This window comes from Halichoerus grypus, chromosome 14 (assembly GCF_964656455.1).
Source record: "Halichoerus grypus chromosome 14, mHalGry1.hap1.1, whole genome shotgun sequence".
Classification (NCBI taxonomy): Eukaryota; Metazoa; Chordata; class Mammalia; order Carnivora; family Phocidae; genus Halichoerus; species Halichoerus grypus.
This window is the reverse complement of record NC_135725.1, coordinates 8987795-9003803: the sequence shown is the minus strand read 5'-3', so window position 1 is coordinate 9003803 and position 16009 is coordinate 8987795. Positions and strand designations below refer to the sequence as shown.

Genomic DNA, 16009 nt, shown 5'->3' with positions numbered 1-16009 from the left:
ATAACAAGGCGGGTTTTCTTACAGGCTGATAGAACGGTCTTTAAAGCCACTCTATAAGCATTTTAATAAAAAACGGATTGCTCTGAAAGATGGCAGTTATTGGGCATATATGTTCTTGCATATTCATGGGGAGAAAATCTGCCTCCTTCCTTAGAATCACACGTCCTACATCTTCCTTAGGAATTTGCTAAAATAGCAACTCAGGACAGAGCAGCCCTCCGGTGCCCCCCTTTAACCCACCCCTCTAACAAAGTGACGCATGGGACTTGAGGCTCAGGTGGGGAGGCATTTGATTTTGTTTGCCTGTGACAGTTTTGTGCTTTTGAGTGTGGTCACATTTCAGCCAAAAGCTTTGAAGTGTTTTTACCGTGACGAAGTAGAGACAAAGGGTCGGATCCAAGAATAAAATACTCGGGAAGGGAAGGTGGGTCCTTGCCTTTTGAAAGGAAGGCTTTCTTTGAGTGCTGTCCAGGTCTTCAGGATGACATGACCTAGACTGGTGAAGCAGCTGACCAAGGTCACAGGTGGACAGGTATGCAGTTAGGATTCGATACTTCTACCTGCTCTTAGGAAATGTCAGGTGAGAAGAAGGGGGAAAGCAACCAGACATCCTGGGTCAGTATTTCTAAAAGAGTCAAGGGATAGGTGATAGATCTCAAAGTTTCCTCAAAATGCTTGTCTAAGCAGAGAAATCATATTCTCAGAATCCCACGTCCTGACAAGCACCTTTGATTTGTAGTAGTAAGTTTGAGGAGAGAAACCTGAAGAAATAAATAGGAACTTAACAGTATAGTAGATTCTGATGATTGTGATACATTATAAATTTTATGCAATTATTCTGTTCTGTTCTATTTATTTGGCTTTATTATGGTAGAATTAAAAGGTGCCAGTTGGTGAAATGTGCTACTTATGGTGATATAAATAAAAGTTGGTCATATACCCCTTAGATATCATTTCCCCGGAAAAAAGTTAGATTAGATTTTTGACTTAGAGCATGTTTTCAAAGAAGGTAACCCAGTAAAAGTGTTTGAGACCTACTTTATTTATGGATAATGATATGGTTCCAAATTACATTAGAGTGTAAATCCTCCTTCTGTTGAATCAGAGTGCGTTGTTGTGAATATTTATTTATGCTCTGGCAGATCTCCTTGTGGTTCTTAGTTTATGACTTTTTAAAAACCTAGTTGCGGTTGTACTGCGTTTGCAGTTTGATATCCTGTGTTCTTTTATTTACTTATTTTTACTGAAGGTCCCAGCAAGGATTTCTCCCTTCTTCAAGGCATCATCTTTGAATTCGTAATTTCAGACTCTCTAGCATTCTGTTGTCCTTTCCCCAGCACACGTTCTGGATGGTTTCAGTTGGTTATTCTAAATAACGCTGTGGTGAACATCATTCATGTATGTATGTGTCTGTTATATGGACATACTTCTATTACACATGTGTGTTATTAGCCTAGAGCGGATCACCAAAAATAGAACCACGCAGCAGGGTATAAACCTTTGCTGCTTTTCTTACTGAGCTGAGTGAGCCTTTTATCGACTGCTAACGTCGGGGCACTTACCGTGCATTAACCTGAAGTAACCTTTTTGTTGACACTTCAGGCACATCCTAGATCTGCAGTCCTAACACAACCCATGGGGTGATTTGTACCCGCCACGGCTTCCGCTGCCAAAGGCAAGCTTACCCCAATAGCATTCTGTTTTGCCATAACCTCCCGTATTCTTCAGGTTTCCAAGCTTGTTAGGAATTATCGATCAGTTATCGGTCAATACTCAGTAAGACTCAGGTGAGAGATCTCAGTAGTGAACGCGGAGCGCAGGTGCTTCTCACACCTGTTTGGTGCCTAGCTCGGGCTCTGGGGGCTCTCTGGGGCAGGTGGGGTGCTACTGTGTTTCAGGTGTATTTTTATGTGGTTTGTATGAAACCTCACCAGAATCTGACCCTGAAAAGCAACAGCATGCTTTCACCTACTGCCCTCCAATGTTGACCCAATTTTTTTAAAGTTTTCATCCCAGAAGATTTCCTGTGTTTGATTCCATATTGTAGTAACTTTTTTTTTTTTTTTTGTAAAATCCTTGCAACCCCAAGTGGGTATTCTAAATCATGACATCATTGTTTGTTTTTTTTTATGCAGGCAAGATAGGTTTTGTTTAGTAAGTGTAAACATGGGGCTATTTCAATGTTAGCTAAATTCTCTGTTTTCAGAAGTATCCATTATCCATGCTTGTCAACAGATCAGCCTGGGCAGGTAAAAAGAAAATCCTATAAACAAAAAAAAAGCAGAAACAAAAACCAAAAACCTCTCACCCAATACCTTATCTTCTTGGTTTGGGTTTACAGGGAAGGCAGAATAGCCAGCATTTTAAAGGAGTCGGTCTCTTAGCTAGCATTTCCGTCTTGTGCCATACCTGAAATGTAATCAGAGGGCAAGCTGATGTTTATGGGACGTTCTTCACATATGCTGTCATCATTTTAGAATCCCAGGAGTACAGACGTGAAAGTCGTGCGCGTCCTTTGGTTTGCAGAAGTAAGGGGAGAGAAGTGGGTTCCCACATGAAGCCCAGCAAAGTAAACCTCACCTGTGTGCTTGCGTATCCATGTGTATGCACACACACTTACGAACAGTACATTTGGGGTTTGCAGACCACCGTTCCCACAGTGACACGGGGGACCCTTACGTCTCACACACCCTGACATTGGGGCCACGTGTCCCTGTGTCCATTCACCTCTGTGGGGAGGAACCCCTGGTCTGCGGTCGGCCAGCACCTGGAAACTCTCTGCAGTGCACACTGTTATTTTATATTTTAGGTTATGCTCCTCCCCCACCCAGGTTGTTCCTTATCAGGGTCACGTTTCCTGTTCTGTGATAGATCTCTGTATGAGATAGATCTCTGTATGAGATAGAACTGAAGTAACGGACCATCAGTGGAATCCTTGTTGGGAGCAGGGAAGCGGGTATCACTTCGGTCATGGGAAGCAGCACTCTTCCAGCGAACAATTTCTACTTACAGTCCTTAAATTGTACAAAGTGACATAATGGAAAATACCTGGGGGGGGGGGTAGGTTAAGCATTTCAACAGAAACAGAACACCTTCTTCAAACCATTGTACAATTAGTCCATTGTTCTGGACTTAAAAAAAACCTTTCCAGCCCTGGAGGAAAAAAAAAAAAAAAAGCATTTGAAAAGGTATGTTGAAAAAGCCTTTGCTCAGCTTAAGTTTGAAAAAGAAATGCCAAGAATTCAAAACTCTGTCCGACTGTTTCACTTCCTTTTTAATTTTTTTTTAACCTTTAATTTAGGGGAAAAAATAAGTTACTGTAGTGCTGTTGGTAGCAAGTGGTTCTACTTGGATGCATTCTTTTTTATTTGAGAGAGAGTGTGCCCACAAGTGGGGGGCAGGAGGTGGGGAGAGCAGAGGGAGAAGGAGACTCCCTGTTGAACAGGAGCCCAGCACGGGGCTCCATCCCAGGGGTCATGACCTGAGCTGAAGGCAGATGCTTCAGTGACTGAGACACCCAGGCGCCCCTACCTCACTGCATTCTCTAGGTCACCTAAAGCTGGATGTCCTCCTGACATTCCTGCCCAAGCTGGTCATCAGAACCACTCCTCCGACAGGGAGGGGGATGCTTTTGGCCGCATGTAAGATGTTCCCACCCTCTTTGGAAAAGAGGAAAAAAACAAAAACAGGTACATAGAAGAATTAAGTTCTGGGCAGGGAGGTACCAAAGGTTAGTTTGATAGTAAGAATTTCTTCCCATTTTCATGGAGAATGGGTTCTTGAAGTATGGTTGGAGGCATGGAGGCTGGAAATGAGTAAGCAAGTGGGGGTTGACCACGATCTTCACGGGCACACAGAAAAGAAGCTGTCGTGACGAGAAGAGTCAGGTGATCAGTATAGACTGGGTTTGCAGGGAATGAGCAGAGGAGGGCTTTGAAAGCCAGACCGAGATGTCTGTATGATGATCGCACCAGCAGACCACAAGAGGTCTTTGCCAGTAGCTTCCAGGTCTTCTGTTTGCCCCTGTCCTCTGTCCTCAGGGAGATGGGAGAAAGGCAGCAGGACAGGAATATTGAGTCGAGTGAGCCCTTAATTTTTAAACAGTATCAACAAAATTTTGTCTTATTTTCTGAGTCTCAGAACGTTCAGCTCTCTCCGTTATGAGCACAGATAATTCTGGACCTGTCTCGTCACAGGGTCTAGAATTGCCACAACCCGACTAAGAGCAGGGACATCAGACCAAGATTGTTTGGGCCATTTTGCCCCCATTTGGAAGCGCTTTATCACGTTCTTGGTGCAAACAGCTTATTTCTTATTTCACCAGTTAGCACAGTTGAAACCGAGAGTCCGTCACAGGTGTACAAAGCACAGATGTCCTTGTAATCCATCAATAGAAAAATGACACCATCTGTTGGCAATGTACAAAATGACAGCGTGAAGATGTCACTGAGGGTCAGGTGTTCAATCTGAGATTACAAAGAGGTCTGACTTCCTGATTGTCGAGAAGACACGGATAGAAATAGAAAAACTGATACCTATAAATTGCCTTCCAGATACTCCTTTTCAAGCAGGTAAAATGTTTGTGTGTATAAATCTCAGAATGGTAGGAAAAGAGACAAAGCAGAAATTGTGGGCCTATGGTGAAGGTGATAGTAAATAAACCAGTTGTTGTCACATACTCTGTGGTAATAATTTATGGAGGTACAAATGCATCGATCAGCCCGGAGAAGGGGGGTAGGGGTGGCCACAGGGTGGGAGACGCTCCTTGGTTCTTCCCACGGTAACCTAAAAATCCAATTCCCTGTTAAACTGCAGTGTTCTTAAACCCCTTGTGTGTGCCCCTGATTTTCATATTTATGAGGCTCCTATATGTATTAAAAAAAATAAAGCCAAGACCCAGCATAACAGAAAAACTCGCCCATTCCTTTGACAGAGGATTTTCGGTTAATTTATGCAGGCCCCTATGCTCTTCAGCATTTTCCCCACTGGTTGCTAAGCAACCGTTTGAGTTACTGCGCATGCCTTTTTTATGATAACTGTCATTATGAATATTTTTTAATTATACAACTGGGACTATGGATTAAAACAGCATATTGTCCCTCATTCTTAGCCACAGCTTCTAGCATGCTTGCACACTCCTGGACTCACCTTCCAGAATTTACAGGGCAGGGATTTAGGTTTATTATTTATTTATTTTTTTGGTAGGTGTGCCTTCACAAAGGAAGTAGAGACTGCATCGTAAGGGAAGCGAGATTTTTGTGAAAAATGACTCCGCCATACCTCACAGGCTGCCATGGATGTGAATAGGCCAAATCAGATGTTAGAATCCCGAACCTAAATTATGAATATCTTTGTTCCTATAACCGTGCCTGCTTCCAGTACTCTAAGTGATGTTAAAAGCTTACAGTGCTTTAGACTGGTTTTCAAAGTTATAAGTCGTGAAGCATTTGCTGCTATTGAATGTGCTTTCAAATAAAGCTACCACGGGTTTGAGGGAGGGTACCGCACTAATCCCAGACACACGAGACATCTGCACGAATAAGTTAGTTTTTTCCTGCCCAAGTGGCTCCGTACGCACACGAGAGCAGTTAGGCGATCTGAAGGGGTTCCTCTGGCAAATACTAATAAAGGTACGCATGGTTCACAGCGTGTAAAATACTCTAAAAGGAATCAGACAGAAAAGAAAGACACACAAAGGCTTTTCATTTGAGTTTCCGGAGTATATTCTAACATACTACTTTCTAAATATACAGGGAGTTTGAAGACAAAGGAATATGGAAATAAAGCCATTGTGTTTTTTCTTTTTTTTTTTTTTTACCAACTCAGTTATTCATTTAAAAATGGAATTGTTGGTTGAATAGGACGTTTTAAAGATTTCTATCAAAAAGCAGAGCCACGTTCCCTCCGAAGGAGGAACTCACAGTGGACAGAAGTGGAGCTCTGATGGCATTTTAATGTGATTTCAGAGTTAGCGCAGGGAGCGTTCAGCTCCAGTACACTTGTGGGATTTTTCTTGATTTAAAGGGCCCCGCGTCTGTAGGCCGGGGGATGCCGTTTGCTTTTTGGGCATTTTCTGACATAAACGCTTTCCTTGGTAACGTATGACCGGATCTGTGTCTGTCTGTTTCTCCCACCCTACAGTTCAGGGCGGCAGCTCAGTGAAGTCTTCATTCAGTTACCTTCAAGGAAAGAATTGCCAGAATATTATGAATTAATTAGGAAGCCGGTGGATTTCAAAAAAATAAAGGTAGATATTTTGTTTACGCGCTTGATAAAAAGAAGGGTGAAGCCGTTGAAATGATGACACTCAGGACTGGGCAGTGGCGTCCTGTCTGAGCACCATGGACAGTCCCCCCCCAATCTAGGGCTTGTCATTAAAATGGCGGGGAGATCCTTGGGCCTTTCCGTGTATTTTATTTAATTATGTGGAGAGCTCATAATGTAACATATTGCATTTTATTTAAGAAGTTTCCGACTCCTCCCCCCATCCTTTTGCTGTTCTTGTGTTCCATCCTGTGCTGCTCCTTCCCCCTTACAAGAAGGGACACCTGTGGGAGGGTGGGCTCTCTGAATGGCGCCCCCTGGAGTTGTTGACTCCCGTATCCCTGGCAGGGCTGTCTGCTGTGAAGACAAAGGAAAAATCAAATCAGGCTTTTTTTTTTTTTACCAAGTAATGATTGTTTGCTTTTTTTTTTTTTCTTCTTTCCTATGTTTTATCCAAAATTTGCATTAGGAAAGAATTCGTAATCACAAGTACCGGAGCCTGGGTGACCTGGAGAAGGATGTCATGCTTCTCTGTCACAATGCTCAGACGTTCAACTTGGAGGGATCCCAGGTATGTCTTCAGCTGTCTGAAAAATGTAGAACCTAACGTGTGCTTCTGCACTTTTAAGTGATAGATTTCATTTTTCTGCTGTTTGAATCATTGCCTCTCCCCCGGGGAGAATCAAAAATAAGAAATAAAAGCCTACATCGTATGCTAGCATGTAAGTAAATTGAGGCTTTGGCACTTTCAAATTAAGGCCAGCCTCTGTGTGCCATAGCTGTGCCAGCTCCTATTTGTGCTTTCCTTCAAGGCCTGGCTTCTAATTAGAGGAGGAATTCCAGGAAATCACTTAGTGTAATGCTGAAAGGCTAGAGGTACAGTTTTTGCTTTTGTCGAGACTGTGTATTTGATTATATTCATCTTCGTTTTTCTGACCGTAACCTTGCATCAGGAAGTGAAACTACTGTGATTTAAAACAAAACGAAAAATACATCTAGAGGAAAAAAGACCCACTGTCTCTAATTGCTTACAGAAAATGCTTATCAAGCCAACTGTAATAACTCCCCTTGTCTACTGTGCATAAGTAAGTGACACTCAATTGATGAGAATAACTAGGGGGAGGATACTCTCACTTTAATGACACCTGAGTTCCAGTCCCCTTTTGTAGGCACCCCTTTTTTCCCCATCTGTATTTCCAGCCCAATGCTCTTGTGTCATGAAGAAGGAAGGAGAGGTCCATGTGTCTGCCACCCAGTATCCATGTCAAGCCGCCAATAAGTTCCTTAAGCTTCTCTCTGGATCTTACTCTTTTTCCCACCCTCCTGTCCATTCCAGCCGTTAAACTGGAGAACATGAGAATCCTCGCATGGGTCTTTTCTGAAAAGACGGTACATTTCCAGTTCACAGTGGTGTTCTCTTTGTCGAAACACTAGTTCTCGAAAGCACGCCTTCTGTATTTGAGACACTCTTGAAAGAATGCTAGAAGGACAGCCAGGACCTAGAGGGTAAACGAGTCAACGAGGGTATCTTCTGTGAATGACCACTTTCAGGCCCTGGATAGATTTTGGGGGATATTCACCCTAAACAGTTCATGGTCCAATCACACTGGCCCATGAACACGTGCTTCCCCAGATATACATGCTGTTGCAAGACATAGGACAGAGAGAGCCTGCAGGCCCTTTATATGGTCACAAGACAGCAACATCTTGCCTAACGCAGTCCACGGTCATCGCCAGGAAATTGACCTTGGCGCAATGCCAGATGCATGCACTTGGTCTCCTTCCCTAAAAAGCCCCCCTCCTTTCTCAGCCCTGATGGACTCCTCCTCACCTGTTACTATCCAGCTGAATTTTGATTTCTGGCAAATTCTACCCCCGCGGCCCCATCCCAGGACCCCTCCCCACCCTCTGTCCCCCTTGCACTATGTACTGTGGTGCTCACTCCAGGGTGTCCCGTCACCTTCATGAGCGTGTGGCTCCTCTTTACAATAAAGACTCTGTTCTAGAACTGGGGCCATTGTTTCCCATGGTTTATTATTTGTTGAAACACCTAAAATGTATCCTTTTCATCATTTTTAAGGGTACAGTCCAATATTATGTTCTCTTTATTGTGCAACAGATTTGCAGAATGCTTTCACCTGATAAAGCTGAAACTCTCTACCCATGAAACCCCTCCCCCTTGAGCGTTCCCCCACCCCCCTGCCCCGTCCCTGGGAACCTATGAATTTGACTACTTTAGATACTTCATAGAAGTGAATCAGACAGTATTTGTCATCTTGTGACTGCCTTATGTTACTCAGCATAGTGTCCTCAAGATTCATCCTTGTAGCAGGTGAAAGGATTTCTCCTTTTTAAAGGCTGAAGAATTCATTTTCCATATATACTGCATTTTGTTCCTCTACCAGTGAACCCTGCGTTTGCTTCCACTCTTGGCTATTAAGAATAAACAATAGTGCTGTAAACATGGGTGTGCAAATCTCCCTTGGAGACCTTGCTCTCCATTCTTTTGGGTATATACCCAGAGGCAGGATTGCTGGATCATATAGTAACTTCTATTTTTAATTCTTTGAGAAAAGGGACCATTTTTGAACTTGAGATCTTAGCAACTCCACGGGGCTGTGCTCAGGTACATGCAGACACTAAAAGGGAAGTATTGATTCGAGGAGTAACAGCCAGTGCGGATAAACCAATAATAAAGAAGAGACGCCATTTTGTTAGGGCATTTGCATTTTAAAGGAGGTTCCTTTACCAGAGTATTTGATAGAACAACTCGAATAAGAAATGTAGTTTTTTTAAATATTCCTTTGGTTGTCAAAAACGAGAGGCTCTCTTATGGAAGCCCACCCTTCCCTAAGTATATATGCCCATGTGCGTACTCACATGCACACACACACACACACACACACACACATTATTTCAACCACAAATGGACTTTTTTTCCAGAAGAATCAGTGTGTCTGTGTTTGAGTTCAGCATTTTCCCGTGGGGTTTCCTGCAAGCATAAAAGCTAGCACTGGTGTTTCTAAGAGGATTCACGTATAACAAAGCAGGTGTGTTCCTCGAGGAAGAAAAGAGCGCGTTGCGGTTGAGCATCTTGCGTCCTCAGCTTGCGGGTTTTAACCGGTGCCCCTATGACCCTTTAGATCTACGAAGACTCGATCGTCTTACAGTCCGTGTTTAAGAGTGCTCGGCAGAAAATCGCCAAAGAGGAAGAGAGTGAGGACGACAGCAACGAGGAGGAGGAGGAGGAGGATGAGGAGGAGTCCGAGTCAGAGGGTAAGCCCAGGCCTCTGCTGCTTCTGCTTCTTTGCCCTTTGCCACCTGTGTAGATGGTTCCACGGAGGCTGACAAAACAGACGTTCGAGTCCGGCAGAGCTGGATGCCATTCCTTGGTCTCCCGTGTCCTTGCGTGTCCTTGCTGGGCAACCCCAGGCAGTGTATCTAACCCTGCTCAAGGGCCCCTTCCTTCTCTATAAAACCCAGGTACTAAATAATGCGCCCCAGGCATGCAAGGAGCTTAGCATCGGGCCAGCCTCCTAGCAAACACTCAACTGAATGTTGTCTTTGGAAAAGTCAGCGTGAAATACGTTTTCTACCAGCATTGCTGTTCATTCCCCTAACTGTTGCATAACACAGTGGTCTTCTCACTTGGAGGGACTTATGGAGCGTTGATTCCTGGGCGCCACCCCCAGAGTTTCTGATTCTGTAACCTGTGTTGGGGCTTGCCAGCATTTCTAACCCGCTCCCAGGGAATCCTGAGGCTGCTGGGCCCAGGACCAAGCACACTGTGAGAGTCTGTGTCTTAGAAAATCATTGTCAAAATGAGTTGGAAACGTGGTCCATCTTAGCCATCGTGGATCAAACACGGATCCCGTCTGTTTTTAAAATTTTGGTATTTTGTTTATCATGGATTTTTTTTTGCATTAATTTTGAGTTTTTCAAATACTGCATTAAGATATTTACCTGGATTACTGAGTTTGGGTGCCTTCAGAAATTTTAATTAAGTTTTTAATTTTAATGGCAGAATAGTTACCATACAGTGTTTTATTAATTTCAGGTGTACGCCAGAGTGATTCAACAATTCTATACATTTCTCAGTGCTCTTCAGATGAGTACACTCCTTCATCCCTATCACCTATTTCCTCCATCCCTCCATCCCTGCTCTGGTAATCGTCAGTTTGTTCTCTATAATTAAGAGTCTGTTGCTTGGTTTGTCTCTTTCTCCTTGGCTCATTTTTTTTGGTGTCTTAAATTCCACCTATGAGTGGGATCATATGGTATTTGTCTTTCTCTGACTTAATTCATTTAGCGTAATATTCTAGCTCCACCCATGTTGCAACTGACAAAATTTCATTTTTTATGGCTGTGTAGTATTACGTTGTGTGTGTGTATCACATCTTAACTATTCAGAAATTTTGCACCCAAGACCTCTTCTGTCTTAGCGTCATTCCAGCCCTGGTCGATAACCCATATGTTTACACAGGGTTAAGGCCGCCTTCAAAAGTCAAAACTTTCCTAATTACATCCTCACCCCATACCTCCTCTCCAAGTAACTAACCCCAGGAGTTTATGGTCTGCTACGTGAAACAGTACAGGCGCGCCTCAAATATTTTTATTAGATTTGTTCCTGATTACATACTTGGTGCAGACAACTTGGAAAATATTTTTTTAAGAAACGATAATTTGTAATTCCATTACGCAGTATACATTTAGCATTTTGAGAATTTGCCTTCCAGTTTTTTTCTCTACCTATTTTCTTTATAAAAGCGCAGCACACGGTTTCGTAGCCTAATTTTTCTATATTATGAACATTTTTCCCATAGCAATGAGTGCCTTCAGACAGCAGTATACATTACGATTCATTAATGAGTCTAACAAAACGTATCAGTCTCACTTTAAGTACTGTCCTGAAAATGTCTACCCTAAATCACTGCGGACGCCGTTCAAACATCGGATGCCTGCGTCCCACCCCCCAGCCTGGAGTGTGTGACGAGTGTCTGTCCCCACACCCACCTCTGTTCTTGGTGTCAGTCTTTTCAGTGAGTCTGCCTTTTATTAATTGGACCTTTTCCAATTCCGTACGGTTATTCCCCAGGTCTGATATCCCAGCATTTGATGCATTAGGTCTACATAACGGACCTCGACGAGAGCTCTCCTTACTTGAGAGCCGCGTCTCTCATCTGCTTTCAGAGAGCTGCCCTCTTACCCCTCGAGGTTTCGCTTCTCTGAGCTCTCCTGAGACGCGGTGCGTTAGCTTTCTGGGGCCACTGTCATGAACCAGCACAAACGTAGTGGCTTAAACGACCCAAATTTATTACCTCACAATTCTGTAGGTCCCCGTGTGCCGTGGGTCTGTCCAGAGGCTGAAGGCAAGAACCCGTGTTCCATGCAGCCTCCTCACGCTGCCTCTCTTGGACCCTCTCTTCTGCCACTTCTGCTTTTTCTTTTTAAATCTTAGGGTATAAATGACATGTTAGTTTCAGGTGCACAAATACGGATTCAGTAGTTGTATATGTTGTAAAAGGATCAGCACAGTAAATCTGGTTAATAGCCATCACCACAAATAGTTACAAATGTTTTCTTTTGTTGGGAAAGTAGATCTACCTTCTTAGCAGCTGTCACATAGACAGTATTAACTCTAGCTACTGTGCTCTACCGTAAACCACTGGACTTACTTTTTACCTAGAAGTTGTACCTTTTGACCCCCTTCACTCACCCTCCAACCCCCACCTCTGGCAACCAGCCTCAGGGTTTTTTTGTTTGTCTGTTTTTGTTTTATTTTTAAGAATTCACATTTAAGTAAGATCATATGGTTATTTATCTTGCTCATGTCACGTAGTAAATGCCCTCTGGGTCCATCCATGTTGCCGTAAATGGCAGGATTTCATTATTTTTAAGGCTGAATAATATTCCACTACACACACCCCCCCCACACACACACCCCCCACATTTTCTTTATTCAACCATCAGTGGGCACTTAGTTGTTTTCAAATCTTGACTATAAGTAACGCTGCAGTGAACATGGGGGTTCACACATCTTTTTAATTTAGTATTTTCTTCGTGGAAACACCCACATGTGGAATGGCTGGATAATGTCTTTTCTTTTTAATCTTTGAGGACGCTCTATACTGTTTTTCATGGTGGCTGCACAAATTTACATCCCCACCAACATGGTACAAGGGTCTCCTTTTCTCCACATCCTCGCCAACACTCTTTATTTCTGGTCTTTTTGATACTAGCCATTTTAACAGGTGTGAGGTGATACCTCATTGTGGTTTTGATTTCCCATTTCCCTGATGATGAGATGTTGAGCATGTTTTCATGTACTTGTTGGCCATCTGTATGTCTTTGGGAAAATGTCTATTCAAACTCTTGGCCCATTTTTTTAATTGGATTGTTTTGCTATTGAGTTGTAGAAGATCTTTTTTTTTTTTTTTTTTAAAGATTTTATTTTATTTATTTGAGAGAGAGCATGAGAAGGGGGAGGGTCAGAGGGAGAAGCAGACTCCCCGCCGAGCAGGGAGTCCGATGCGGGACTCGATCCCGGGACTCCAGGATCATGACCTGAGCCGAAGGCAGTCGCTCAACCAACTGAGCCACCCAGGCGCCCGAGTTGTAGAAGATCTTTATAGATTTTGAATATTAACTCCTCAACAGATGATTTGCAGTTTTTTTTTTTTCTCCCTTTCGGTAGGTTGCTTTTTTATTTTGTGGATCGTTTCCATTGCTGTGCAGAAGCTTCTTCATCTGATATAGTCACGCTTGTTTTTGCTTTGGCTGGCAGTGATTTTTCGGAGCAGACACCATAAGTCAAGACCAATGTCAAGGATCTTACTGCCTGTATTCTTCTAGGAGTTTCATGGTTTGGGGTCTTATGCTCAAGTCTTCAATCCATGTTGAAATAGTTCTTGTTATGTATAAGATAGTGATCCAGTTTCATTTTTTGTGCATGTGGCTGTCCTTTTTTTCCAATACCACTTCCCAAAGAGACTGTCCCTTCACCATTGTACATTCTTGGCTTTGTTGTAAACTGACTGTTTTATTTCTGGGCTCTCTATTCCATTGATCTATCTGTCTGTTTTTAATGACAGTACTATGCTGTTTTGATTGCTATAGCTTTATAATATAGTTTGAAATCAGTGAGTGTGGTACCTCCAGCTTTGTTCTTTCTCAAGATTGCTTTGGCTACTCTGGATCTTTTGTGGCTTCATACAAATTGTAGGGGATTGTTTCTTCGATTTCTGTGAAAAATGCCATTGGAATTTTGATAGATTACATTGAATCTACAGGTTGCTTTGTGTAGTATGGACATGTTAACAATGTTATTTCTTCCAGTTGATAGCACTAATAATTTTTTCCATTTCTCTGTATATGCTTCACTTTGTTTCATTAATGTCTGATAGCTTTCAGTTTACAGGTCTTTCACCTCTGTGGTTGAATTTATTCCTAGCTATTTGGTTCTTTGTGAGGCAACTGTAAGTAGAATAGTTTTCTTGATTTTTTCTGAGACCTTGTTACTCGTGTGTAGAAACACACAAGATTTTGGCATATTGATTTTGTATCCTTCCACTGAATTCTTCGACTAGCTCTAACATATTTTGAAATCATTAGGGGAAACTTTAGCGTTTTCTATATATAATAAGATCTGCAAATAGTGACAGTTTTTCTTCTTCCTTTCCAACTTGGGTGCCTTTTCTTTTTCTTGCCTAACTGTGCAGGGTAGGACTTCCAATATTGTGTTGAATAAAAGGGGCAAGAGTGGGCATCCTTGTTTTTGATCCTGATCTTAGAGGAAAGGCTTTCAGATTTTCTTCATCGAGTATAATATTAGCTGTGGGCTTGTCCTATATGGCCTTTATCATGTTGAGGTATTGTCCTTCTATATGTACTTTGTTGAGAGTTTCTATCATAAATGGATGTTGAATTTTGTCAAATGCTTTTCCTACATCTATTGAGATGATCATGATTTGTATCCTTTGTTTTGTTAATGTGATGTATCATGTTGATTGACTTACAGATTTAAACCATATTTGCATGCCTGGAATAAATCCCTCTTTTTATATATACATATATATATATTTTTTTTTTGAAGATTTTATTTATTTGACAGAGCAAGAGAGCACAAGCAGAGGGAATGGTAGAGGGAGAGGGAGAAGTAGGCTCCCTGCCAAGCAGGGAGCCCGATGCGGGGCTCGATCCCAGGACCCTGGGGTCATGACCCGAGCCGAAGGCAGACGCTCAACCATCTGAGCCACCCAGGTGCCCCTATATTTTTTATTTTTAAGTAATCTTTAACCTAATGTGGGCCTCACAATTCCAAGACCAAGAGTTACCTGTTTGACCGACTGAGCCAGCCAGGGCCAGCCAGGTGCCCTGGAATAAATCCCCCTTGATTGTGGTATATGATCCTCCTAATGTGTTGTTCAACTTGTATTGCTAATGTTTTATTGAGGAATTTTGCCTCTGTGCTTATCAGGGATATTGGCCTGTAATATTTCCTTGTAGCATCCTTGTCTGGTTTGGTACCAGGGTAATGCCGGCCTGGGAAAATGAGTTTGCAACTGTTTCTTCCTCTTCATTGTTTGAGTTTGAGAAGATTCTTATTCATTCTTCTTTGAATGTTTGGTAGAACTCACCAGTGAAGCTGTCTGGTCCCGGACTTCCGTCGGTTGGGAGGTATTTGATTACTGATTGGATCTTCTTACACATTAATTGATCTGTTCATATTCTCTGTCTTTTGATGATTCAGTCTTGGTAGGTTGTATATTCCTAGGAACTTATGTCTTCTAAGTTGTCAAATTTCTTGGCATATGATTGTTCATAGTAGTCTCTTAAGATCCTTTGTATTTCAGTGGTATCAGTTGCAACTTCTCTTTCATTTCTGTCTGTGAGATCTTACTTTCTTTGTGAGTGTAGCTAAAGGTTGGTCAATTTTGTTTGTTTTCAAAGAAACAGCTTTTAGTTTCATTGATCTTTGTCTTTTTACTCTCTATTTCATTTATTTCTGCTCTGATCTTTATTATCTCCTTCTTTTTACTAACTTTGGACTTGGTTTGTTCTTCTAGTTCCTTGAAGTGTAAAGGTGGTTGTTTGAGACTTTTCTTCTTTGTCCAAGTAGCCTCTTAGGAGTGCTTTTGCTGCCCAAGTTTTAGTATGCTGTGTTTTCATTTGTCTCAAAGTATTTTTTTTTATTTCTCCTTTGATTTTTTTGTTGTTGTTGTTGACACATTGGTTGTTCAGTAACATTGTTTAATCTCCACATGTTTGAATTTACCAGTTTTCTTCTTACAATCGATGTCTATTTTCATACCATTGTGGTCAGAAAAGATGCTTTATATTTCAGTCTTCTTAAGTTTATTAAGATTTGCTTTGTGGCCCCATGCATGACTTATCCTGGAGCTTGTTCCATGTGCACTTAAGAAGTATGTGTATTCTGTTGCTTTTGGATGAAATGGTCTGTATGTCTCTATTAAGTCCCTCTGATCCAACATGTCACTTAAGACCGATGTTTCCTTATTGCTTTTCTGTCTGGTTAATCTTTCCATTGATGTAATTGGAGTACTAACCTCATGTGCTATTATTGTATTGCTATCTATTTCTTTCTTTAGGTTCATTAATACTTGCTTTATATATGTAGGTGTGCCTATGATGAGTGCATAAATATTCACGAATGTTTTATCCTCTTGGTGGATGGACCCATTCATCATTATATAATGCTCTTTTTCTTATTCCAGTCTTCTTTAAA

General features: G+C 42.0%; 1 protein-coding gene across 7 annotated transcripts in view; it reads left to right on the top strand.

Annotated features, from left to right (window-relative positions):
• SMARCA2 (SWI/SNF related BAF chromatin remodeling complex subunit ATPase 2) overlaps positions 1-16009 on the top strand; it is a 178174-nt gene that overhangs the window by 144575 nt on the left and 17590 nt on the right. For all 7 annotated transcript variants that reach the window (XM_078061322.1, XM_036076061.2, XM_078061321.1 and 4 more), the window contains 3 exons: positions 6142-6247; positions 6734-6835; positions 9408-9540. In XM_078061322.1, coding sequence (XP_077917448.1) covers positions 6142-6247; positions 6734-6835; positions 9408-9540 — 341 coding nt within the window. The remainder of the gene's footprint in view (positions 1-6141; positions 6248-6733; positions 6836-9407; positions 9541-16009) is intronic.